At 41.8% G+C, this 27,204-nt stretch overlaps 1 protein-coding gene and 1 long non-coding RNA gene across 2 annotated transcripts in view; both read right to left on the reverse strand.

Annotated features, from left to right (window-relative positions):
* Positions 1-27,204, reverse strand: part of LOC134800880 (uncharacterized) — a 50,853-nt gene that overhangs the window by 11,997 nt on the left and 11,652 nt on the right. The window lies entirely within an intron of this gene.
* On the reverse strand, positions 335-27,016 carry LOC134800843 (non-canonical poly(A) RNA polymerase protein Trf4-1-like). The gene is made up of 8 exons (XM_063773400.1): positions 26,511-27,016; positions 20,744-20,937; positions 7,235-7,374; positions 4,393-4,455; positions 3,643-4,035; positions 2,574-2,795; positions 889-1,060; positions 335-575 (listed from the first exon to the last, which is right to left on the reverse strand). Exons 1-8 carry the CDS (start codon positions 26,846-26,848, stop codon positions 370-372), a joined length of 1,728 nt encoding a protein of 575 aa, XP_063629470.1. The 5' UTR covers positions 26,849-27,016; the 3' UTR covers positions 335-369.

The following is a 27,204-nucleotide window of genomic DNA, read 5'->3' on the forward strand; positions in this document are numbered from 1 at the left end:
GTCCGTCTCAAACTCATCTAGACCACTCATCTGTTAATAACCTACACGCTGATCGTGTACGCTGCGACTATGGCGCGCGTCGCCGGCGGGGCGGGGCGAACAGGATTAATACAATCACATCTATACAAGAGCATATTTATAAATAAACTCATATTTAGGTGATCCTTGCGCCGATATCAGTGTGCAAATTGAGTACACGCTCGAGCGGAGCGATTAGCGTAAACGCATAAGATACGACAGTGCATAATCAACGCGACGCTGCACGCCCCGCCGAGCGCTCGTCACTAACACCGTACACTTATGAGACTTAAACATGGTGACAATTTGACCACGTCCATTACCGCGTATCACCTAGACGCCGGCCGTATATCATCGCTGCGGCTGCGGCGCGAACTGGCGGCGCTTCTTGCTGCCGCGCCCGTCTCCTCCTCCGCCTCCGCCTCCGCCGCCTCCTCCGCCTCCTCCGCCGCGGCGCGGGTGTGCGGGCGGGGAGGAGTAGCGCCGTTGTTTGGACGTGAACGAGCGGTTGCGGTTCTTTGGCGCGCTGTCGTTGGAGTAGCGTTGTTGCATTACTCCTGGAACAAATAAAAATTTAATTAAAATTGTGAATTTTGTTTATGATTTAATTCGGTAGAAAAAGAAAAAACTAAACAGAATATGCGAATTAAAATAAGTCGAAAAAATTCTGATTTGAATTTTGCTGTGCTATTACATATATAGTTTTCTTGCTGTGAAATTAATTTTTAGGTTAGGTTAATATTTAATTGTTATGTTTCTGCATTTGTATGTATTGTGTTCAATACAAGTATAATATTGTATTTTTTTGCTAATTATGACCTCTATATATAAATACATAATAATAAGCAACATATATCATATATGTAGTACCTGAGGGTATGTTGTTGAAGTCTGAATTGCTGGTGATGTGATGTATGATCAGACTCTGGTGAGCGGACACGCGCCTGGGCGTGGGCGAGGAACATTGCAGCGCGGACAGCGGCGGCGGCGACGTGCGCGCGCCCGCCACCGGCGACGCCCGCGCCGAGCTGTCTGACCACTCCTGCGGATAATGGAATTATAGGTTTAATACAAGAAAACAAATAAGCACATTGCGTGCAGGTTTGGCGATTTTGGTGGCATTCGAAAACGGGCGTTATACATCGTACTACGTACTTGTAATGCACGCGATTACTTTCTGAGCCTTTCTCAGACTAATTCATATCACGCTTGCTAAATTTGGAGGCACCTTTACACAAAGTTTATCGCATTTACGTAATTTGAACGCACACTTACAATTAAAGTTAGTAAATTAACTAGTAACGTGAAGAACAAAGGAATCGGACCCATCGTCTATATTGTAGCAAGTGATCTGTGACAACTATGCTCCCTAAGGCTCCATACAAGCGTGTCCTAACTGCAGCATTTGTAGCACTTGATGTCAGCACCAACAAACTTTGTTCCGTTATCGGACTATTTGTCAGAAAAGTTTGTCCCGTTATATACATGACTTACAGTTTCGTTATCACTCGGCGGAAGCGAAGGCTCACTAGACACCGCAGCCGGCGGCGCCCGATGGGAGAAGAACGGTTCGAAGGTATCCCGGACCCATCGTCTATAATGTAGTACGTGATCTATGACGCGGACGATGCCTCCTGAGACGCCATATAAGCGTGTCCTAAACTGCAGCATTTGTAGCACTTGATCCAGCAAATTTTGTTCCGTTGTCGGACTATTTGCCAGAAAAGTTTGTCCCGTTATTTATATGACTTACAGGTTCGCTATAGCTCGGCGGAGGCGAAGGCTCGCTAGACACCGCAGCCGGCGGCGCCCGATGGGGGAAGAAGAACGGTTCGAAGGTATCCCGGACCCATCGTCTATATTGTAGCACGTGATCTATGACGCGGACGATGCTCCCTGAGGCGCCATACAAGCGTGTCTTAAGTTGTTGCAATTATAGCACTTGATCTCAGCACCAGCAAACTTTGTTCCGTTGTCGGACTATTTGTCAGAAAAGTTTGTTCCGTTATATATATGACTTACAGGTTCGCTATCACTCGGCGGAGGCGAAGGCTCGCTAGACACCGCAGCCGGCGGCGCCCGATGGGGGAAGAAGAACGGTTCGAAGGTATCCCGGACCCATCGTCTATAATGTAGTACGTGATCTATGACGCGGACGGATGCCCCGAGGCGCCATACAAGCGTGTCCTAAACTGCAGCATTTGTAGCACTTGATCCAGCAAACTTTGTTCCGTTGTCGGACTATTTGCCAGAAAAGTTTGTCCCGTTATATATACGACTTACAGGTTCGCTATAGCTCGGCGGAGGTGAAGGCTCGCTAGACACCGCAGCCGGCGGCGCCCGATGGGGGAAGAACGGTTCGAAGGTATCCCGGACCCATCGTCTATATTATAGCACGTGATCTATGACGCGGACGATGCTCCCTGAGACGCCATACAAGCGTGTCCTAAGTTGAAGCAATTATAGCACTTGATCTCAGCACCAGCAAACTTTGTTCCGTTGTCAGACTATTTGTCAGAAAAGTTTGTCCCGTTATATATACTCGTATGACTTACAGGTTCGCTATCGCTCGGGGGAGGCGAAGGCTCGCTAGACACCGCAGCCGGCGGCGCCCGATGGGGGAAGAAGAACGGTTCGAAGGTATCCCGGACCCATCGTCTATATTGTAGCACGTGGTCTGTGACGCGTACTATGCGACCGAGCGCGCTGTGTCGCGCTAGGAGCACGTTGTGTGGGGCCACGGCTTGCTGGAGGATTATGTAGCCGTAGTCAAAGGCCTGGAATAAAAACATTACATAAATAAAGGCTAATCGTGTTCATTATTGCGTTAATGCCTCAATAAGATATGTCAGCGAATAATTTTACGGATATATTCCCATTTATTCTCACCTCATTCACGTGGGGTGAACACAAACCGCGCTTCGGAAAATTTATTATTAATATATGTGCTTATTAGGAAAAAGCGTCCTTCTAATAAGATATATGTCAGAAGAGACTAGTTTTAGGTTTATCGACCAATGAACATGACAACGACTATATAAGGGTGGTATTCCACCTGTCCAGTGTGCATTGCGACTCACTCTCTCATTAAGCAAAAAGTGAGACGCAAATACACATTGAACCAAGATATTGGACAGATGGAATACCATCCTAGGGAAGTAAAATCTATTTTTTCGCATAAATTACTTAATTAACCCCCGACGCACGTTTGACCGCTCTTAAACGATTAAAACGTTTTGAATGCGATTTTTTTTACTTCAATTTATTACATGTCTGTGGCGAAATGAGAAAGTTAAAAAAATGGGTATCGTCTTGGGTCGTCCCATTCGTTTTTCGTCAAGTTCTTAATTTAGTCCTATTCTGCTTTCGTCACTCATTCTACATTCGTCACAATCGTCGGTGGCTTTCAATGTAGAATGAGTATCGTCAGCAAGCAGCAGAAATTGCTAAGAGGGCCAGGTGTTCAAAATGATCTTGTCGCGACTGTATTGTTAAGAGAATAAGAGCGTGTCAAGGTCATTTTGAACACCTAGCCCGCTTAGCAACTTCTGTTTCTGACGGTACCACCAAAAACGTCAGTCGGTGCAGAATCAGCGTATGTGGACTTTAATAAGTGTGACTCACCTGTTTGACCTGTATCGCTCCATAACTCGACCTGCCAATATCATTCCCCGGCGTCAACGGATCCTCTATACACAACAACGAAGGCCTATGCCCATCATTCATGTCCTTCTGTATCTCATCCTTAGACACATACGACCCCCCATTCTTCACTCTTATAGCCGTTTTGACATAGTTAAACTTCCTCCCGTAGAGTTCGAAGAACTCTATTAAGAGGACGCCTAGATTCTGTTGCTGTCTCAGTCTTTCTGGGCGCGGATGGAGCTGGAGGAAGCTGATGCACATGAGTATGAGGGAGTAGGAAGATATGCCGCCGGTGAAGACCTCGTTCAGGTCTCGTTGGAGGAGGAATTGTTTGAGAACCATTACTAGGCGTGTTAGGACTGGGTACTTTTCCTGGAAAAAGAGAGGTGAACATTAGTTATAAAAAATAAAAAACCGGCCAAGTGCGAGTCGGACTCGCGCACGAAGAGTTCCCCGAATTTTGCGAATTTCGGTATTCGCAGTAGGCCCTCAGATCTAAGACCGCTTGAAGTCAATATCCCGCCATCGTATGTTATCATTTGATTTTGAACCTTAATTTAATCACATAGAATTGATTTTACTATGACCTGAAATCAAATGGCGCCCGAACAAACCGCTATCAAGTTAGCCTCTCGCCATAGATTCTCATCATTTGATTTCACACCTTAACTTAATGGTGTAGAATAGATTTTCGTTTACATTGTAATGGCGGCCTCTGCCCTTACTGACCTTAAACTGCTTGATAAGCTCTGCACTCTTCACGCCGCTGCTCATATTAAACGATATGTCCACCTGATGAAGAAAATACTTCATTACTGTATTACACTTTAATTATTATAGCTCTAGGGCGGAAAATGCAAGTTTTATAGGACGAGCGCCCCGCAACCGCCTTTCCATACAAACATAGTTCCCATTTTCCTCTCTGGATATTAACATTATTGAAAATATTTTGACACAAGTTGTTGTATATCAACCACAGCTATGCTATTATAATAATAATATAATAACATGACATTAAAGCTCTCCAAGGGGCATTTACGTGTTGGATCTATATCCCCACGCAAGGCTATCAAAAGATCGGGATTTATAGGCCCGTGAAATCCAAAATGGAGTTACATATAATAATAATATAATAAGTCAGCCTATATACGTCCCACTGCTGGGCACAGGCCTCCTCTCATGCGCGAGAGGGCTTGGGCTATTATACGGATTGGGGACTATTACGCTATTATACGTTTGGTTTTTTTAATTAATATAAAAGTTAGGAGCATTTAGAAAATTGTATGAAATCAGTTTTGCGCTCCTAATTTTTAACAGTAATCATAAAATTTGGAGCAAGGAGCTAAAAACTAGGCCGCCCCCTTTCCTCCAATTTAAGATAGAAATTCATAGTCAAATGAAAAAATCGAAATCGATGGTCTTTTTATAGGATTTAAGACGGAATGTTAGCTACAAAGATTTTTTAATTCTTTTTGTGAGGTTCATCGATTGGTCTTGCAATTTGGATGGAACGAATGATGAATGAACGACATTACGTAGTACAAATAGTAGAAGAGAGAAGAGTTGTATGTAAAACGGCACCGACACGTTGTTGTGTGTGTGTGGTCTTATTTATACTGCCCGAGTTGTTAGTCTAATGTTCTATATTGTCCATTCTAATTTAAAGGCATACCGGATGCGCAGATGTGTACGTCCGCGTTGTAATATACCGATCCTTATGAGAGACGGCACACCGCTAGCGTGACGTGTGCGTCCACGGCTCCAACATGTCTCTCTCTCTCTCTCTCTCTCTCACCTGTATCGCCATCTCTTTCACCTTAACGTCCGAGTATTTGTCAGTCATCTTCACGATGGGTACAGTGGCCTTCTCCAGGACCTTGATGCTCTCCTTCTCAGCTATGTCCTGGGTGACCAGTTCCCGCTCTAGCGTCCATAGCGGCAGATTCTCTCTCACCTGTATCGCCATCTCTCTCACCTTAACGTCCGAGTATTTGTCAGTCATCTTCACGATGGGTACAGTGGCCTTCTCCAGGACCTTGATGCTCTCCTTCTCAGCTATGTCCTGGGTCACCAGTTCCCGCTCTAGCGTCCATAGCGGCAGGCTCTCTCTCACCTGTATCGCCATCTCTCTCAACTTAACGTCCGAGTATTTGTCAGTCATCTTCACGATGGGTACAGTGGCCTTCTCCAGGACCCTGATGCTCTCCTTCTCAGCTATGTCCTGGGTGACCAGTTCCCGCTCTAGCGTCCATAGCGGCAGATTCTCTCTCACCTGTATCGCCATCTCTCTCACCTTAACGTCCGAGTATTTGTCAGTCATCTTCACGATGGGTACAGTGGCCTTCTCCAGGACCTTGATGCTCTCCTTCTCAGCTATGTCCTGGGTCACCAGTTCCCGCTCTAGCGTCCATAGCGGCAGTTTCTCTCTCACCTATATCGCCATCCCTCTCACCTTAACGTCCGAGTATTTGTCAGTCATCTTCACGATGGGTACAGTGGCCTTCTCCAGGACCTCGATGCTCTCCTTCTCAGCTATGTCCTGGGTCACCAGTTCCCGCTCTAGCGTCCATAGCGGCAGTCTCTCTCTCTCTCACCTGTATCGCCATCTCTCTCTCACCTTAACGTCCGAGTATTTGTCAGTCATCTTCACGATGGGTACAGTGGCCTTCTCCAGGACCTTGATGCTCTCCTTCTCAGCTATGTCCTGGGTCACCAGTTCCCGCTCTAGCGTCCATAGCGGCAGATTCTCTCTCACCTGTATCGCCATCTCTCTCACCTTAACGTCCGAGTATTTGTCAGTCATCTTCACGATGGGTACAGTGGCCTTCTCCAGGACCTTGATGCTCTCCTTCTCAGCTATGTCCTGGGTCACCAGTTCCCGCTCTAGCGTCCATAGCGGCAGTCTCTCTCTCACCTGTATCGCCATCTCTCTCTCACCTTAACGTCCGAGTATTTGTCAGTCATCTTCACGATGGGTACAGTGGCCTTCTCCAGGACCTTGATGCTCTCCTTCTCAGCTATGTCCTGGGTCACCAGTTCCCGCTCTAGCGTCCATAGCGGCAGATTCTCTCTCACCTGTATCGCCATCTCTCTCACCTTAACGTCCGAGTATTTGTCAGTCATCTTCACGATGGGTACAGAGGCCTTCTCCAGGACCTTGATGCTCTCCTTCTCAGCTATGTCCTGGGTCACCAGTTCCCGCTCTAGCGTCCATAGCGGCAGTCTCTCTCTCACCTGTATCGCCATCTCTCTCTCACCTTAACGTCCGAGTATTTGTCAGTCATCTTCACGATGGGTACAGTGGCCTTCTCCAGGACCTTGATGCTCTCCTTCTCAGCTATGTCCTGGGTCACCAGTTCCCGCTCAGGCGTCCATAGCGGCAGTCTCTCTCTCACCTGTATCGCCATCTCTCTCACCTTAACGTCCGAGTATTTGTCAGTCATCTTCACGATGGGTACAGTGGCCTTCTCTAGGACCTTGATGCTCTCCTTCTCAGCTATGTCCTGGGTCACCAGTTCCCGCTCTAGCATCCATAGCGGCAGATTCTCTCTCACCTGTATCGCCCTCTCACCTTAACGTCCGAGTATTTGTCAGTCATCTTCACGATGGGTACAGTGGCCTTCTCTAAGACCTTGATGCTCTCCTTCTCAGCTATGTCCTGGGTCACCAGTTCCCGCTCTAGCGTCCATAGCGGCAGTTTCTCCCATTGACCTGGAAAAAATAAAAAATGGGGGATGACATTTTTGAAAACTGTACTACATTTTTATTTATGATTATGACTGATTTAAACTGATTTAACCTTGACTAATACCCATAATTCCATTGCCAAAGCTGTCAATTGTCCAATTAGGGTTTCTGCTCGAGAATTCTCCAGGCGAGAAATCTCGAGAAATTTGTCTTTCGGCGAGGCGGGAAAAAAATACTCAATGCCTCGAGAACTCGAGAACTAAATCTCTTGTCATAAATAAAAAGAAAACACGCGTATAACACTTGATGTGTCTATAGTAGGGTTGCCATACGTCCCGGTACGCCGGGACATGTCCCGGTTTGAAGCACGGTGTCCCGGCGTCCCGGCCGATAAGAAAATTGTCCCGGTTTATAAATCATAGTTATTTAGTAGGGGGCTGGACTTGGTAAATAATAATATACCTACATTTCTACGTTTCATATAGCCAAAATTAAAAAAAAAAGTATTATGGTACCTACTTTTACCTAATGTCCAATATCAGTTTCTCAGACACACAATAATTAGATGATTATGTAAATTATGTTATTTTATACTTTTTAAAGTCTGTAATGTAGAGCTCGTATTTCAGGCTCCCAAGGGCCTAAAACCTCATCAATGGAACTTCGGCCCTCCGAGTAACTCTTGTACCTACATATGACACATATTATTGTTGAGTAACACTAGCGCTGCTTTCTTACAGATCGACCTTCGGCGTCGCTTAATTTTTAACAAATATAAAAATTTGATTTGAGAAGCTTGGCCTTTTGCCTCGCATGAAAGCTCACCGCGCTGGTTATAAGTACGCTTCGGGCTTATTAAGTAATGTGGAGATTTCTGAGCTCGACCTTCAGCCTCACATTTTACCTAAATTTTTGGTTTGTCTTCCAAATCTCCTCTTCTTCAGCTTAGCCTTTAACCTCGCTGCGCCAAGCTCGGCCTGCGGTTTCGCTTTTTAATACAATGGACATTGGTTGGCGTCTATGCTCTAGCTGAGCTTATCCTGAAGCACGGCTTCGACCTCGCATGAAAGCTAGCCTCACTGGGGAAATTAGGATTTTTAGGCCCGGCCCGGCCTTTTTAACACGCTTTCACAATTTTGTCAAAAACATTTCGCGCTCGCTGCGCTCGGGTTTTTTGCTGGTTGACCCTGAATCCCCTGAATCTACATGGTAGCTTGACTGGTCAATGAATAATCATTTAAACACATGGAAAATTTATCTCCGAAACTACTGTGCTAAAATTTTGAAAAAAAGAAAAACACAAAATAGTTCTTTACCTATCTATAGGAAAACCTATTAGAAAAGTGCAGTCAAGCGTGAGTCGGACTTAATTATAGACATTTCACTCACGTTTCACATGAAAAAATACATTGTTATAAATTGTGTAACCCTTTAAACGCGACGCAAGTCCGACTCGCACTTGGCCGGTTTTCTTTAAATGTCCCGGTCTGAGTCCCCACACTTATGGCAACCCTAGTCTATAGTGTATTTTTTGGGTAGTTAAATAAATGTAAACAACGTTTTTTTTTTACATTTTCCGGTAAGTACTTCAAACATTTATTAGTTAACCAATTAAATAAAAAACTGCCTTGATCCGTCGCCTATCGTTCTGGCTTCAGCTGATTTTCATGTTTTGAAACTTTACTATTGTGTGTAAATAATTCGTCTCGTTTTAGGTTCATAACTATACTTCATTTTTTTTATCATTAGAAAAAAGGTAAACAATCTTAGTGTCTTTTTATTGAAAAACGCTATTAACGCTATTAAAAAAATCGTTAATGTAAATGATCGTATATGACTAATAATTGTTACATATTTGCCGTGACATATTATTCATAAGTTTTTCAATAAAAAGAGACGTCAAGCGAACTGCTTATCTTATATATAATGCTAAAAAAACTAATTATGGGACCATTTAATAACAAATATTACAAAACTAGATACCTTTTGATAAATCTAATCATCTCGATATAAGTATTATCCTACTAGCAAAATAGCTCAATTTTGCCAGCTTCATTGTTAAGTTGAGTAAGTATTAATATGACGTAGTAAAACTTTTGTAAGTTTGTCACATCGAGTTAAATTAATTGCCTAATAAAATACTATATTGCGGTTTGTATACATTTTGTTAAATAAAAATATCTAATGAAATACACTAAAGCATATCACATCGCTGCGCCGGCACGCATGCCTGCACCTATAGTTTTTCTTGTTTGTTGTTGAATTTTTGATCATTTGTAGGAACAATAAAATTACCATTTGTTTGATTTTTGATCTAACCTACGACTCCTATGAGTCTAACTTGCAATAAAGCAAAAAAAAACAGTGTTTTTTTTTACTTTCATAATTTCTCGAGATACTCGAGAAACTCGAGAAATCGTGGTCGAGAATTCCCGTGCCTCGAGAAATAAAAAAGGTCGAGAAACCAGAAACCCTACGTCCAATACTTAAAAACAAGCTAGAAATAAGATACATTTTCTATACCATGACATTGACCAATAACCTACTTATCCTGTTTATAACAAGTGGCCGCCCCAAACTATACATATACTTGCAACTACACGGTGTCACAAGCGCGTCGCCAAACTTTTATAAGAACACAAATATTCGCTGATTTAAAACTTACTTGACCATAGTAAATTACATTAAGTAAAAACCAAATCATTATTCTCATGAGTAGGGGGCTATTCATAAATTACGTCATTTCAAATTAGGGGGGGGGGGGGGTCTGGACATCGGATGACGGTAGCATGACGTAGGCGGAAACGGGGTCATTCGAAGCATGATTTTTGGATGATTTTAGGGGGGGGGGGGGTCAAAAATCGTCAAAAAACGATGACGTAATTTATGGACAGCCCCTAGGTATGTCTCGTAAAAATCTCATCCTACCTACAGATCTAATACACCTAACAACTCGCAAATATTAACCCCATCACCCTCATTATTTATGTGTCAGAAAGAGACAGAAACGCGGTCCCCTCGTAGCTCTATGAGAATCGGGTAACTAGAGTGGAAAATTACTTTTTCCGTTTATAAGAATTTGCTACGGAAATGTATAGTTGAAGAAAGGTAACGGGAAATATAGATTTTGCAATCGGATTGTGTACCAGACAAATACCCTTTTTCTAATGCAAAAAAAAGGTAGTAAAAGTACTCTTCGTGAAGCGAGAATAGTTATTTACGATACAAGTGCGGAAAATAGGAAATTCGCAACGAGTGTTGATAAATTAAAACACGACCGAAGGGAGTGTTTTAAATCGACACGAGTTGCGAATTACCTATTCGCATGTGTATCGTACAACGTTTTACAGTACATATGGCCTTTTCAATTTTCGTCGTACGCACGGAAAGTTCTTATTCCCGCAGAAAGTAGCACCATATGTACTGTAAATCCATTTATATCCTATAAACAGAGTTCATTTTAGTATGAGGTTTCAATAGCTGGCCAGCCTTCGATAACTAGCCGCCTTATACTAAAATGAATTCTGATTATAGGTGAACAGAATTCATTTTTAGGGTTCCGTACCCAAAGGGTAAAAACGGGAACGGGAAAATTGATTAATGATGATGGCACAGTAACTAGAGGGATTTCGTTGCTCTATAAATTGCATACCTATTTCCGTGGCTAGCTCTCCCTCCGGCTGTAGGGTCGGCACAACTCGACGTCCCTTTGCGTGCACGACCACAGATAAGATAATGACTTGAATTTTGACAAACCTAAATAGCGGAAAGGGATAGTGCCATACAGAAAGGGACAGCATGATTCGTCCCTGAATAGCTGTCAAACTTCGGTTTTGTAGGAAGTGTCGTTTCTGTACGGTAGTACAATTATTTATTGTGTGGCGTGAATGTCACGCCGTCGCCAGACAAAGAATGAAGGACTTTGGAGCAGGATACCTGGAACCAAAGGACTTTAAAACGCTACCCATGAGCTCCATCATCCGGCACATGGAGATGATGGGAAAAGCTCTTGAGCAGTTGACAGATCTTTTCTAGGGGGTAATTGCACAAAAGATCCCTATGGGTCGAAGTGTATCTGCAAGGGCCCCCGAAAACAATAAGATATTATGTGGCCTGGTTACAGCCATCGGGTCAGAGTCAATAGCAGAAGAAACAGTCTGCAAATTTCCAACCAAAGGTCGTCGAACCATCAAACACCAGCCGCCAAACAAAGCTGTCGAACCGTTAAAGAAGTGCGAGGCCGAGCGGCGATATAAATAGACGTACTAGCAGAGACATTTGCGAACTGTGATTTGTAGAAGCTAACTATTAGACTCTATCTCATATTTACAAAACATCACATCATCATATCAGCCAGAGGACGTCCACTGCTGGACATAGGCCTCCCCAAAAGAGTGCCACAATGACCGGTCTTGCGCCACCCGCATCCAGCGGACTCCCGCGACCTTTACCAGGTCGTCAGTCCACCTTGTGGGGGGTCTACCTAAACATCACATATTGTGAAATTAATAAATATAATGTAATCTAATCATCTGTCTTCCTCGCGTTATCCCGGCATTTTGCCACGGCTCATGGGAGCCTGGGGTCCGCTTGACAACTAATCCCAAGAATAGGCGTAGGCACTAGTTTTACGAAAGCGACTGCCATCTGACCTTCCAACCCAGAGGGTAAACTTGGCCTTATTGGGATTAGTCCGGTTTCCTCACGATGTTTTCCTTCACCTAAAAGCGACTGGTAAATATAAATATCAAATTATATTTCGTACATAAGTTCCGACTCTCGAAAACTCATTGGTTCGAGCCGGGGTTCGAACCCGCGACCTCAAGATTGAAAGTCGCATGCACGCTCTTACCGCTAGGCCACCAGCGCTTCGCTAGGCCACCAGCACTTTATATTTACAAAACACACAGTAATCTAGAGCGCTGGTGGCCTAGTGGTATGAGCGTGCGACTTGCAATCCAGAGGTCGCGGGTTCAAACCCCGGCCGGCAAAGAGCGGCAACTTCGTTTAGCGCAGCGGGCCGAAAGTCTACCGTTTCCGCTCGGATGTACGTAATGGTACGGAGCCCTTCGTGCGCGAGTCCGACTCGCACTTGACCGGTTTTTTTAATTCAGATCATTTGGCTTTGCCGTTTTCGGATAAAATATACCAGTTATAGTTAACTCAAGATGTACGTCGCCATCAGATATATCGGAGCGGCCAAGGTGCTCACAAATATCGGAACACGCCTCTATTGTCAGGGCGTTAGAGCGCGTGTTCAGATATTGTGAACACCTTGGCCGCTCCGATATATCTGATGGCGACTGTACTCATCCAATTACCAAGTATGTCATGTCTGACCCGTAAATGAGTAATGCTCACGCCAGACGTCGCGTCCTCCTGACACAGAAGATATGAAAACCGGACAAGGGCGAGTCGGACTCGCCCACCGAGGTTTCCGTACTTTTTAGTGTTTGTTGTTATAGCGGCAACAGAAATACATCATTTGTAAAAATTTAAACAGTCCATCCACGATCCATGAGATACAGCCTGGTGAGAGACGGACAGTGGAGTCTAGTAATAGGGTCCCGTTTTTACCCTTTGGCTACGGAACCCTAATTAGAGTAGAGCAATACTGAGGTGAACTTTTATAATCTCTTAAACAAAACCATCGTTTTAAAATAAAATAAATATTTGAATGGGGCTCCCATACAACAAACGTGTTTTTTTTTTGCCTTTTTTTGCGTAATGGTACGGAACCCTTCGTGCGCGAGTCCAACTCGCACTTGGCCGATTATTATTTATTCGGAATTGTGCCTGCCATTTACCACTCAGCCCTCGAGATGTGAATGTGTGCGTGTCTCGCGTAAACACGTGAAAATCGGTGTGTTATAAAATCAGTGTTGTTATAGAGACCTATAGGTGTTTACTTTGTGGTTAATTTTAGTTACATTGAGGACTGTAGGTTACATCCAATTCAGCCGACCAATCAAATACCGCAATGTAATAAATCTCGCATGCGAGTTCTCGCACCGTCTAAATGAGCCTTAATATGTTAATCGTACCACTATATATTTATCTTATCTCAAGATATCACGTTGCGGAGCGATTTTATGCGGAAGTTTATATTATAAAATATTCTGTCAGTATAACCATGAAGTAAACCTAGGTAGATAAAACGTTTAAAAGTTTTATATTTTAAACTATTATCTTTGTGATTTTTATCTTCATGGACATCTTTCTACACACACACTTCTTTCTACGGACAATGGAGTCTTACTTAATAGGGTCCCGTTTTTACCCTTCGGGTACAGAACCCTAAAAAGTGCGAACATAAGTGAAACTTACTGTCACTGTTATATTCTTTTTTTCAATAAAATTAACTGAATTATTATTCGATGTCATTATAATTATTTTCAGAATGATTTGAATCAATGTCATCTGATAATAACTCAAGTCATTCTGGCAATAAAGGTAGCAATTACCGAGTAAGTACTACGTGGACTATGTCCCAAGAAAAAGCTAGTTTCGAAATTATGAGGCTTTTTCAAAAAGTGAGGCATCTACCCAGGTTTTACCCTAGACCAGCGGTCGGCAACAGGCAACCTCTCACTTGCGGCCCGCAAGCCTCCCTGGCTATTATGTATGTAATATTCACAAACGACAATGTCTGATAAAGTCATTAAATATTAACAAAGTGCGGCCCGCGGCAACTTCGTTAAATACTATGTGGCCCTTGGCTGCTAAAAGGTTGCCGACCGCTGCCCTATACCACATAATAAATAATAGTACTAGGTACAGAAGACTCACTCTCTAACAAAACGCGTCTGTAACGATCAGGACCGATAGCCACGCGCGGCTTATGGCTAGCCACCAAAATTGGTGTGGAATGGATGTACTTTTAGCTACCTGTTGCAAAGCGACGAAATCGCGGAGTGAGCCACGCCTGCCTATAGTTTGTATACAAACTAGTCCAATGACGTCATAATCAAGCTTATTGGACAGCCTAGTGCCAATGCCCGGTCCGCGATTTGCAGGAATTTTCCTATTTACGAGTTCCCCCGCTTAGTATTCAGGCCACGACCCTCCGAGGCTTTGGGAAAATTACATTTTTACCATATTTTCGTTCCGAAACTAAAGTTCGCACTGAGCGACAGCATAGAATATATAATAGTACTATTAGGTACAGAAGACTCACTGTCTAACAAAACGCGTCTGTTGCGATCAGCACAGATATGGCCGCTAGGTGGCGACAGCGCCACGCGCGGCTTATGGCTAGCCACCAAAATTGGCGTGGAACGGATGTACTTTCAGCTACCTGTAGCAAAGCGACGAACACGCGGAGTGAGCCACGCCTGGCGACAGCTAAATAATGTGTAATTTTGTATATAACGGGAGCAAAATCTGTCCCTATTTATATAGTTTTAGAGTTTTTCATAGAATATTTACGAGAATTCGCCCATTTTGCAAACATGAATTCATTGATAAAGTCGCCATGCACTTTTGCGGCTGATGGTACATAATTAATTACATATTATTTATGTATCAATTTGTATGTACAGGATAAATGAACGTTATTGTCTCTTCATTATTTAATTTTCCTAAACCCATATCCATATACATAATATTAAGCGCGTTTTCAGGAGCTTTACCGGTACACTCTTATGGCCTGGTCTTAATTTCTAGAATCATAAGAGCGTGTCACATATTTTTGCGGCCTTCGAAGGGTAACATATTATTGCAGTTGACGACTGAAGGGAGCGAATTACCTTTTCGCACGTGTATTGTACAAGGTTTTACAATACATGTGGCCATTTAAATTTTAGACATAGGCACGTATTGTCCTTAATCCCGCCCTAGGGCGGTAAAGTACCACCATATGTACTGTAAACGTGGTTTACTACATTAGGTTAATTAAATTACGTCAATCGGAGTAACTGCGAAAGCGGAATGTCTGAGGCTAGCACAGTTTAGCTTACTATGTGACCCATTTTACTACGCACAAAGAGCTATTGATTGTAGACGAGGTGTTTGTAAAGTCTAAAACGTATACCGACTTTGACGACCTAACTATAGTCGGAATTAGAGATGCGCAAAACGCTTCACTGAGTTGAACAGTTCATATCTATCGCTCGCGGTGATATGTATCACTCATTTCGCTCATTTCGTTCATTTCGCTCAATGGATCTGTAAGCTATATTATTCACGAGTGAGTAGAGAGAGATGTCAATCAATCAGATGACATAAGTGCGACCAAGATGGCGAATCACGCGATACAATCCCGCCATGTTTTCCCGACACCCTCCGAATCCTTCCGAACCGCTCCGAAACCTATGCGCAACGTCTCACTCGCTCGTCACGCTGGGCCGAATCATGAGTGGGAAAGAGCGAGCAAGGAACACTGAGCTAGATGAGTTAATGAGCGAAATGAGCGAGTTGAATCTGCACTGAGTTGAAGAGTGAGTGAGTTCTGTCAAATAATACAGTTCTTTTAAATCACTCACTCGGCAACGACACATGACTAGTCGGAATAACGTAAGAATTGAATTAGAAAAGAATTGCGATGTGTATTATGTAATTTATGTATAGGTCATACTGAGCAACTTTTACTATGAGACCAACCCCGAAATCGCGAAAAAACTTTTTGTGTGTCGATAAAATCGTATAGTCTTCTTCTTCCTCGCGTTATCCCGGCATTTTGCCACGGCTCATGGGAGCCTGGGGTCCGCTTGAAAACTAATCCCAAGAATTGACGTAGGCACTAGTTTTTACGGAAGCCACTGCCATCTGACCTTCCAACCGCTGAGGGGAAACTACTGAAACTAGGCCTTATTGGGATTAGCCCGGTTTCCTTACGATGTTTCCCTTCACCGAAAAGCGAACTGGCGGTCTAGCATAAGTTGCGTTCTCGGACGCGAGTCCAGACTTGAAGTCGCGCTAGATGTATGGAGTCGCACGCGAACACGCAACTCATGCTAGACCGACTGATATCGTATAGTAAAAACCTAAAACAAATATGACTTAGCAGACATTATGACATCATCGGTCGGAAAACCGTAATTCCGTTATCAAGACGTTTTCTTCACTGGCAGCTATTCTGTTAGGTGAATCATCTAATAGACTTGGCGTTGTAACAGACGTTTTTACATGCATTAACTCGTTCTGCTGTTAGGACTATAACAATACGTCATTTTTAGGGTTCCGTACGCAAAGGGTAAAAACGGGACCCTATTACTAAGACTCCACTGTCCGTCTGCCTGTCACCAGGCTGTATCTCATGAACCGTGATAGCTAAACAGTTGAAATATTCACAGATGATGTATTTCTGTTGCCGCTATAACAACAAATAGGTACTAAAAAGTACGGAACCCTCGGTGGGCGAGTCCGACGCGCACTTGTCCGGTTTTTTTGTTAAACAAGTTAAGCTGTCTTTATACTGGATTCGGATAGATCCCATATAGAGTGATGTCCCGCTTACACACCGGAGCGGAGTATCCTATAGCAGCGGTGGCTCACTCCGCGATTTCGTCGCTTTGCTACAGGTAGCTAAAAGTACATCTGTTCCACACCAATTTTGGTGGCTAGCCATAAGTCGCGCGTGGCGCTGTCGCCACCTAGCGGCCATATCTGTCCTGATCGTAACAGACGCGTTTTGTTAGAGATTGAGTCTTCTGTACCTAGTACTATTATTTATTCTGTGCCTATAGGATACACACCGTCGAGGTGGTTCATAAAATCAACACACTATTACCGATGTCGCTGTGTTACATTTTTTGCTGATTAAGTTCTAATACTCGTATCGTACTGGCTATAAGTGAAGTGTGTAGGGGAGTCCCCGAACAATAACGCGAAGCGGAGCGAAACATAATATCCTTTTATGTAGGTATATGTATGTAAAATCCGTCGTGGCCATTACCGAATGGGCCCTATGAAAACCAGCGCTGGTTTCATATTGACAGCCATATTCGAACTTTAAGGATTCTACAAACAAAAACGTCACTTTTGACACTTGTTTGACACTGACATATCCAATTTATATCGTTTCCATATATATTATTTGACGTATCTTAAAGTTCGAATATGGCTGTGAGTTGGGTCCTGAATGTTCTGTTTTTGTTGTCTGTACAATTGTACATAAACATGTTTTGTAATCGTTCCGAGTAAATGTCTTATCTTTTTTTACTGGCATGGGTAAGTGATAACAGTTGTACCTACGTCATAACGGCGATAATTGGCCGAGCGCCACTAGTTATACAAAATATGACGCAGTCGCGGTATGACCAAGCTCCAAAATAGTGACGTATGCAATCACTGACTTTGTTACGTCATATATTTAATTACACAAACGGGTGTACCGCGATATAATTTCATTGTATTTACCTTAAATTCCGACGTTTCAGCTGAGTGAGTGAGTGAGTGGAATTTAAGGTAAAAAAAATACAATGAAATTATATCGCGGTAGACCCGTTTGTGTAATTAAATATGTGTACAAAACGCGAGAGTTTAAAGTGTTATAAGTTACGTCATTTAAATGTTAATAAGAGTCGCGGTATGACCAATCTCCAAAATAGTGACGTAAGTATGCAATCTCTGACTAAGTTATGTCATTGAAATAATCAATACACTTTATAAAACAAAGTCCCCCGCCGCGTCTGTCTGTTTGTGTGTTTGTATGTTCGTGATAAACTCAAAAACTACTGAACCGATTTTCATGCGGTTTTCACCTATTGATAGAGTGATTCTTGAGGAAGGTTTGTGTTTGTGTATATTTATTAACCCGTGCGAATCCGGGGCGGGTCGCTAGTGATTGAGAAAATAATTAATATAGCGCGAGAGACGATCGACCTCTTTTTATTTAGGCCCGGGTCACAGGTTGCTGACTTCACTTTGTATGGGAAGTCAACAACATTTCTATTGAATATGACGCCGCTGTTGATGACCTGTGCCCCGTTTCTCAAAAGCTTGTAACTTGTAATACAAGTGGAAGTCCCTTTCTAACAAAAGAGTTTAAACTTTACACTCTCGCGTTTTGTACACATATTTATACTTTAAAGTGTTATATCATAAAACAAAGTCCGCCGCGACGTCTCTCTGTTTGTGTGTTCGTATGTTCGTGATAAACTCAAAAACTACTGAACGGATGTTCATGCGGTTTTCACCTATTGATAGAGTGATTCTTGAGGAAGGTTTGTGTTTGTGTATATTTATTAACCCGTGCGAATCCGGGGCGGGTCGCTAGTGATTGAGAAAATAATTAATATAGCGCGAGAGACGATCAACCTCTTTTTATTTAGGCCCGGGTCACAGGTTGCTGACTTCACTTTGTATGGGAAGTCAACAACATTTCTATTAAATATGACGCCGCTGTTGATGACCTGTGCCCCGTTTTTCAAAAGCTTGTAACTTGTAATACAAGTGGAAGTCCCTTTCTAACAAAAGAGTTTAAACTTTACACTCTCGCGTTTTGTACACATATTTATACTTTAAAGTGTTATATCATAAAACAAAGTCCGCCGCGACGTCTCTCTGTTTGTGTGTTCGTATGTTCGTGATAAACTCAAAAACTACTAAACGGATGTTCATGCGGTTTTCACCTATTGATAGAGTGATTCTTGAGGAAGGTTTGTGTTTGTGTATATTTATTAACCCGTGCGAATCCGGGGCGGGTCGCTAGTGATTGATAAAATAATTAATATAGCGCGAGTGACGATCGACCTCTTTTTATTTAGGCCCGGGTCACAGGTTGCTGACTTCATTTTGTATGGGAAGTCAACAACATATTTCTATTGAATGTGACGCCGCTGTTAACGACCTGTGCCCTGTTTATCAAAAGCTTGTAACTTATAATACAAGTAAAGGGACATCCACTTGTATTACAAGTTGCAAGCTTTTGAGAAACGGGCCCCTGTAAGTAAAATACCTACTGTATGAGATGGCGAATGATCAAATATGCGACTATAAGCGACATTAAGCCTAGTTCTGAAAGCGACGCAGTGTATAGGTTCAGGCAGACCCGACTGGAAGTCAAAAGTGTCAAAACGGTCATTCAGTACATTCGCTGGCGTGTATTATTAGGACATGTCTGGATATTTATATAGTGCCCAAAGATCTTTTTACAGATGTAGTGGATAATTGTTTTCCATCGTATTTTCGCGGAAACGTTCGCATGTCGTGCTACTTCAGTCAACCTCAGTACTTTTTGTACCGAGACTGACTGAAATAGCAAGACACGTTCGTACTTTTCCGTGAAAATACTAAGGAAAATTATTATGCATTACATCTGTAAAGAATTTTATCATTTTATACTTACAAAATTTAACAAGAGGTTTAGGAAAGCGCCAAGAAGTCCATAATCATTTGTTGATATTATTTTTATCCACCCTCCTACCTCCCTCCCTCCCTCCCTGCCCCTCCCTCTCCCTCCCTCTATCCCTCCTCCCCCTCCCTCCCATCCCTCCTATCCCTCTTGTGCTTGAGAGGCCTTTGCCCAGCAGTGGGACGTATATAGGCTAAATTATTTATTTTTATTTTTACTTTTATCAGTCTTTTCCCAATTGGCATGCAAGAATGCCGGCCAGTTACGTAAAGCTGGACTTCCGGTCAGGTTTACGAGAACGCTTCCGCTGCGCGTGAGTCAGTCAAATGCAGTGCGCGTGTACCGAGAGGCTTGTACTAACAGCAACGCAGATTAGACCTTATATTGCTGCGATAAGGTTTATTTATGATTGGTCAATTGACTGTGTTAACGCTGGAAAAAATTGCCGTAGCATCATGCTGAGTAGGAATCATGTTTGACATCTTTTGCGTTATTTTTTGTACGTTAAATTTATAAATACATGTGTTTTCTTTCAATTGCATATCCAGGTAATTATCGCGCAAAATGTGGACTTACGTTTGCTCACATTTTCATAATCTAGATGCGTCATTACACACTGGCATAAGTATAATTATAAACTCTGCCCACTCTATTTACAAGTCGTTTATAAAATGCATAATATTTATGCTGAAGAGGCGAATATATTACGCCCATTTGTAACTGAAATAGCAAACGTAGGTGTGACGTGGCTATAGCGTTGATTTCTTCAGTTTCATTCATGGTATTCCGTTGACGTAGCAAAAAAATATCCCGCTAGCGGCATTGTATCTTATAACTGTTTCTATTTACAGTTACATTTAGGTTATCTTTAGTTTGTGATTGACAGACGGTTTATATACATAGATTGATCTACGTTATCTAAATATTACAAGTATCATACATTATCATCATATTGGGGGGCAGGTTTTCAATACGTTTGCGTCAGTTGTTTTTAAATGAGCGTCAGAATATCGTCATGGATTTTCTTCACAAGTGTAGAGCCATATGTAGAGCCGGTGACCTGCTCTGGACATGTAAGTGTAGTCTGTTTCCACTTACCTATAACCACCAGATCAATGTCGCTCGTAGGCAGATAGAGGCCGGTACGGAAGGAGCCAAACACTTCAACCCTGGCCTGCGGCCAGAGCGTCAGGATAGCGCCACGGATCCTGTTCACGACCGTAGAGCGGACGAGATGCTCGGTCTCCGTTGGCGACATGTATGTGTAGAAGTGCTCGATCTCTTCGTGTAGCCTGTGGAGGGTAGATTACATTAGTTGATAGCTTTTTAAAAACGACAGTGGGGTAAATATACCTAGTTAGGGGTAAAGTGGGCAACAAGCCGGTATGGGCAATTTGAAAGCGGGGAAAATACCACAGGCAGGCAATTTAACCTATAGGCCGTATTGTCAGAGGAACACCGGATCGAAAGGGCCAATTGTATGGAATATTCGTACAGGCTGTTTGGATAATATACCCTAACATTTAAACTGTACTAAAATATACCTGAATTTAGTTGTTAAGTTAAGTTTAGTATTTAGTGCATAGCATAATATGTATGTCTGTGAAGATGAGCGCGATCTCGCCAACAAACTGCAATTGCAGTTTGGCGAGGAATATAATGTTTATAAAAGTGTTGTGTACTTTATGATAAATAAATTAAAAAAAAAGGCGAACCAGCCTGCACCGTGCAGTCCACTTGGCTTATGACCGCAATCAATGGAGACATGTTGCATGTGGTCGCGATTCTCTGCATTGAGGGAACGAGGAAGAAGAGAATATAACGTTACCAGTCCTAATACTAATTATTTAGTCACGACGATTTAGCTCTATCTACGCTAATAAACAATAATATTACAGCCAAACAGTTATAAATACTCAAGATTTTCAACGGTAACACTTCGTACGGAACAAAATGCGTAGTTCTTATGCAAAAGACAAAAAAAAACCGGACAAGTGCGAGTCGGACTCACCCATCGAGGGTTCTGTACTTTTTAGTGTACATCTGTAACTGTGTACCACATAAAAGTGACGGTCAACGTCGAACCCCATACATTTTGTCAAGATAATAAGATACATGTTTAAAAGGGACGTGAAGTGAAGCCCCCTAGCCTGCTTTAGTGCACCTGTCGCGAACATCGGAAATCGAAATTTCGCCTACCTGTAGCTTTCTGTGTTTTCATCACAAATTAGACCGCCAGTCAGTCAAAAAGTCAACTCTACTGCGCAGAAAAGCCCAAATGCCAACAGGTGTTAAAAATGTATGCAAATCCGTTTTTTTATCTAGATCTCCATTCAGGAAGCTCCTGAAAGTTCAAGGTCACCGCAATCATACCGTTTGTTTACATTGCGTGCGTTACGCAACTCACGTGCGCGTGCGACTATTTGTCGTTCAACCTTATTACTATGGTAACAAGGTCTGTATTGCCGTGCGTTGAATGTTGGTAAGCTAAAAATATGCAATTGCTTTAGGGAACGATTTTAGTCTATAAGACAATTGTAATTAGGTTGATAATGGCATGGTTGGAGTGGTGCTAAAAATATGCAACCGCAGTAATGGTCGGAGGTTAAATATAGTAAGCTATATGTGTCGTTTAGTCTGAGATTGAGAAACTATAGGCATTGTGTCGTGGGCAAAATTGACCGACTATTAAGGCACTAAGGCAAACCGGCGGAGCAGAGCACTTCGGCGCAGGCCGGGGGATGCCGCGGCATGCCCGCCTACCGCCGTGGTATCCTCTAGCGTGCTCCTAGATGCCGCGGAGTAACAATCCTCCGTGATGCTCCGAGGTAGGTCTCAAAGCATTTAAATTTATACCTGAATGTAATTGAAATAGGGAAGTAAATACATTGATAATTTTAAAGTGATCTGCGCTCCGACGGTTTCCGCAGGCCTTTAGTAAACTCTATTGCAACGCATTAGGTATAACGTTAGTCAATATTTCGAGTTATGGGGGTTTTGGGATTTGAAGGGAATGGAAAAACCCGTGTTACGATATTTGTGAGCACCTTGTTCACTCCGATATGGCGACTGTACTGTCAGTAATAAATTGCACCGGTCTCTGCATAATTAGCGTCAAACCGGGGCTTACTTATCAGTCACAATCAGGTTTACCTTCATAACTCAAATGCCGGTCAAGAAATATATTGGAATTTATATATTTATCAATTTCAAAAGAACTTAAGTGTAAATGCCAACTTTTTGTCTCTTGCTAGAGTATCGAGCTTGTAGACGGTCTTACCACAGTGTAAAAAGTAACAGTGGACCGACGCCTTTGATGTTTGCGTATGCCGACACCGCACAAGAATACAGTAGGGTTGTCACGTTGTCAGTGTTGTCACAGAGTTTTACACAACTGCCCAAACAACAGTAAAAATTCAAACAAGATACGCTAGCCCTGTAAGTAGTACCGAGCTACTAACAATGGCGATGTATGCAGCTCGGGTGCGCACAACCCAGCCCTCGCACCTCGCACGATTGCCCTGTCTAGGCGGCTTCGAATGACTGTCTTGTTAGGGTTCCGTACCCAAAAGGTAAAAACGGAACCCTATTACTAAGACTCCGCTGCCCGTCTGTCTGTCTGTCACCAGGCTGTATCTCATGAACCATGATAGCTAGACAGATGAAATTTTCACAGACGACGTATATCTGTTGCCGCTATAACAACAAATACTAAACACAGAATATAATAAATATTTAAGTGGGGCTCCCAACAAACGTGATTTTTTTGCCGTTTTTCGTAATGGTACGGAACCCATCGTGCGCGAGTCCGACTCGCTCTTGGCCGATTTTATTAGACTGTGGCGCAAGTGGCCCTTAAAGATTTATTATAGGCAGTATGTACTTAAGGCATTATTCTATTAAATGCCGGTGTCAGCTAACGGCCTTCACAAGGACGCCTTTCACAGAAAAATCTGCAATATCTGCATACTATATTATATGTATAACGGCCCGATTCGAACTTTAAGATACGTCTACGTTCTACGATCTAGAAACGATATGGATTAGATATTATGTCAGTGTCAAATGTGACGTTTATTGAAACAAAAATGTCACTTTTGACACTGACACATCTAATCCATATCGTTTCTAGATCATTAACTGACATATCTCGAAGTTCGAATCGGGCAGTAAGAAATTTCACGAGTGTAGTTGCCACCAGATATATCGGGGCGGCAAAGGTGCTCAGAAATTTCTGAACACGGCTCTATTGTCGAGGCGTTATAGTCTCTTGTGTCTTGTGTATCTTTAGGTATTTAAATAAAAGTAAACAAACAATTTGCAAATTCGGGTAGCTATAACATTTATTGGTTAACCGACCAATAACAAAACCGCCTGGATCAGTCACTGAACCTGACTTTAACCTACATTATTTGATCGTGTAATGTTTTCATCTACCCTCAACTGGCTTAACGAGCCATTTGAGGGTAGATTTTATTTACTTTTATTTAAATCCCTACCTAAAGATACAGAGTATAGAGTGCGTATACAGATATTTGTGAGCACCTTGACCGCTCAGATAAATCTGGTGGCGACTGTACATGCCAGACGAAATAGGAAAATAGACTTTATAGGAAATAACTTAAGGTTGCATTTTGTTTGTGAAAAGTTTGAGTATGCGTGCAATAATTATGGAAATAATTATACATTTCGTTTGGACAGTTTAATTAAGGATATGAAATGCTTTAATAAGATAGAATACAACTTATTTAGATATTATGTTTGATTATTGTCACACAAACAATGTGGGTGTAACAAATAAATGTATATAAATACCTATATGTAAATATGGTCAATAGCAAGAATAAGTAAAGATGTTAAAAGGTTTATTTAAATTTGTGACATTCTCAATCAAAAGGTTCCTTTTCGCATGCCATAAGGACGCTCTGACAGGTCATTTGTGTAAAGATACAAGCAAATTTCGTCTTTATGGTAAGCGACAAAGTGGTACCCACAGAAAATATTAAATTCTTAGTTCTGTGTACCTTTTGATTGAGAAAGAACGTGATTGAGAAAAATAAAACTAAACTTTAACTCTCTTATTCATAAAACTTTATGGGCCTGAATTATGTTTTACCCCTTTCTTACAAATAATATATAAGTCAAAATGACAAATAAAGATAAACTATTATTAATGAACTAATTGAGCTTTGTAGCGCAGTAATGAATAATGGGAATAAACTAGATGTAGTAGCAGATGCGGTTCGCTGACAATATTGTCTTGTTGGCAAGCAACCCCACTGAGCTCCAGAACATGATCCAAGAACTCAGCGACACTGTGTGTGCAAGTGTTAAAACAACTTGACTTCCCTATGCATGTACAACCACAGATAAGATAATTACTTGAATTATGACAACCCTAAATAGCCGAAAGGGATAGTACCATACATAAGAAAGGGACAGCATGATTTGCCCCTGAATCGCTGTCAAACTTCAGTTTTTGAGGAAGTTTATTTTCTGTATGGTAGTACTATTATTACTTATTTAAACATACGGATCAACTTTTAACCCATGGGCTGCAGCCAGGCCACCGCTTCCTTTTCACGGGCCTTATTTACACAATTATAGTTCGTTTTTTTAAGCATTGGAAAGAACTTGCAAGAAGGTAAGCGATCTTGACATGTCTTTTAATTGAAAAACGCTTTTTAAAATTCAAAAACTATTACTTATGAAAGCAGAAGAATATAAATGATCGTATTAGATTCATGATTGTTACATATTTGCCGTAACTTATTTTTAAAATGTGTTTTTCAATTAAAAGACACATCAAGATTGTTCACCTAATTTCTAATGCTAAAAAAAAACGAACTATGGTTGAAAATTATGTATTAGAAGAATATGCCTCTGATGTTCTGTTGCCATTAATGTGGGTTAAAACAATGTACAGTAAAGGGCCATAAAGTTTGCACATCGGAATTTCGGCTTCGTAGAGCGTTGTCTCTTTCATTCTCGTTGCCTCCAATATTCTCTTTCTAAATACCGATGTGCAAACTTTATGGCCCTTTACTGTAGGTATCTATAGTCAGACCACTCTAAGTTGACAGCAATTTTGATAGCTCAGATTGTGCAAATGTTATATGTCACACTTCTATGAAATTATGACGTTTAAATAACACTTGCATTGTGCTATCAAAATCGCTGCCAACTTAGCTTGGTCTAACTCTAGAACTCTAAACACTGATTTAAACTTTCACAATTTTTAAATGTCGAAGGTAAATCTTAAAACTTAAATACGGGGTTAAGTCCTGTTCTAGAACTCTACCCAATATTATCCTCAAAGAATCTATGACACTGTATAATTGATTGATGACTAATATAATACACAACAATAATGTTAATGTAATAATGTTGTGGTGAAACAATAATATCAGATGAATAAGTTTAGTCTGAATCCTATTACTTTGTTATTACTAAAGATCACTAAATAGAATTGTCATATAGGGGCTTCTAGGTTAACAGGATGTAATAAAATTAGGGAAAACGAACTTTTATTGTGCTATTAATGTCAAATTAGTTCAACTAACATAATAGCATAATAAACTGCACATAAACAAATTACACAATGTTTATGTATTTATTTATGTAGTTTCTGGGTCAGACAGTGGAATTTTCTAGTGATATATCCAGACTAGGTCATGTAGCAATACTTTCTGGGTTGTCATCAACAGACGTAAATATGAATGAGCAACGTCTGCAGATTAACCTCAAGCCTCAGGACTCCAGTAAGACATAATAAGCAACATGCTGGCAAGGTGACGGCATGCCGAGATACATCATAAACCACTTATTTAAATATCAATGAATAACCAAAAAAACGTTTACTCACCCCAATATTCCGGGCTTATATTTGTAATTGGGTATCCGCCACGGACACCCACCGTATTCACCTATGAGAGCATCGTGGTTTTTGTTCAGGTTAAAAGTCGATGCGCGGTTATCGTTCACTTTCCTCCGCGCGGGATTAAAATAATTATTATTTCTACTTTCACCATTCACATCATTTATTGGTATAAAGTCTTGCGCTTTATTCACATTTGGATTAGAGTTTTCTAAGTTTTTCAAATTCATTTTGTCTATTTCACTTTGAGTTTCCCAGATACGAAGCCACAGGCGCTTCGCGGGTCCTTCCTGCTCGGGCTGATACCACGCGACGGCGGGATCCATTCAGCCGGAGCAAGGTTCCACTATATGGGATGACACATGCTGTTGCATTTCACATTTATAACAGGGCATTGGAAATTAACACAAAATAAAAATAAGTCACACCACACTCGGAACATGGACGACACGCGTTAGGTTGACAGCTCAACTACTAGAGGGCGCCATCTTACCAAAATAAGTCCTTTATGGAATCATTTACATCGTACTATAACAGAAGAGTTAACCATAATTTATATTTAACTCTAGATAAATGTAATAAAACAATAATAATTATTATAAAATACAGACGTAGAGTTACTCTTGCATAATTTAAAGGAGCTTTCGCAAAAAAGTAATTTAATGTTTTTGCAGGAAACGTC

The sequence above is a fragment of the Cydia splendana genome, chromosome 20 (genome assembly GCF_910591565.1).
Source record: "Cydia splendana chromosome 20, ilCydSple1.2, whole genome shotgun sequence".
Classification (NCBI taxonomy): Eukaryota; Metazoa; Arthropoda; class Insecta; order Lepidoptera; family Tortricidae; genus Cydia; species Cydia splendana.

Bases quoted from the DNA above. Each gene is read 5' to 3' on its own strand.
- LOC134800843 (XM_063773400.1), bottom strand. From the start codon at position 26,848: ATGGATCCCGCCGTCGCGTGGTATCAGCCCGAGCAGGAAGGACCCGCG. The intron at 20,938-26,510 runs GTGAGTAAACGT...TACCCTCCACAG, and splicing joins TATAAGCCCGGAATATTGGG to GCTACACGAAGAGATCGAGC. The intron at 7,375-20,743 runs GTAAGTGGAAAC...TATTTTTTCCAG, and splicing joins CATTGATCTGGTGGTTATAG to GTCAATGGGAGAAACTGCCG.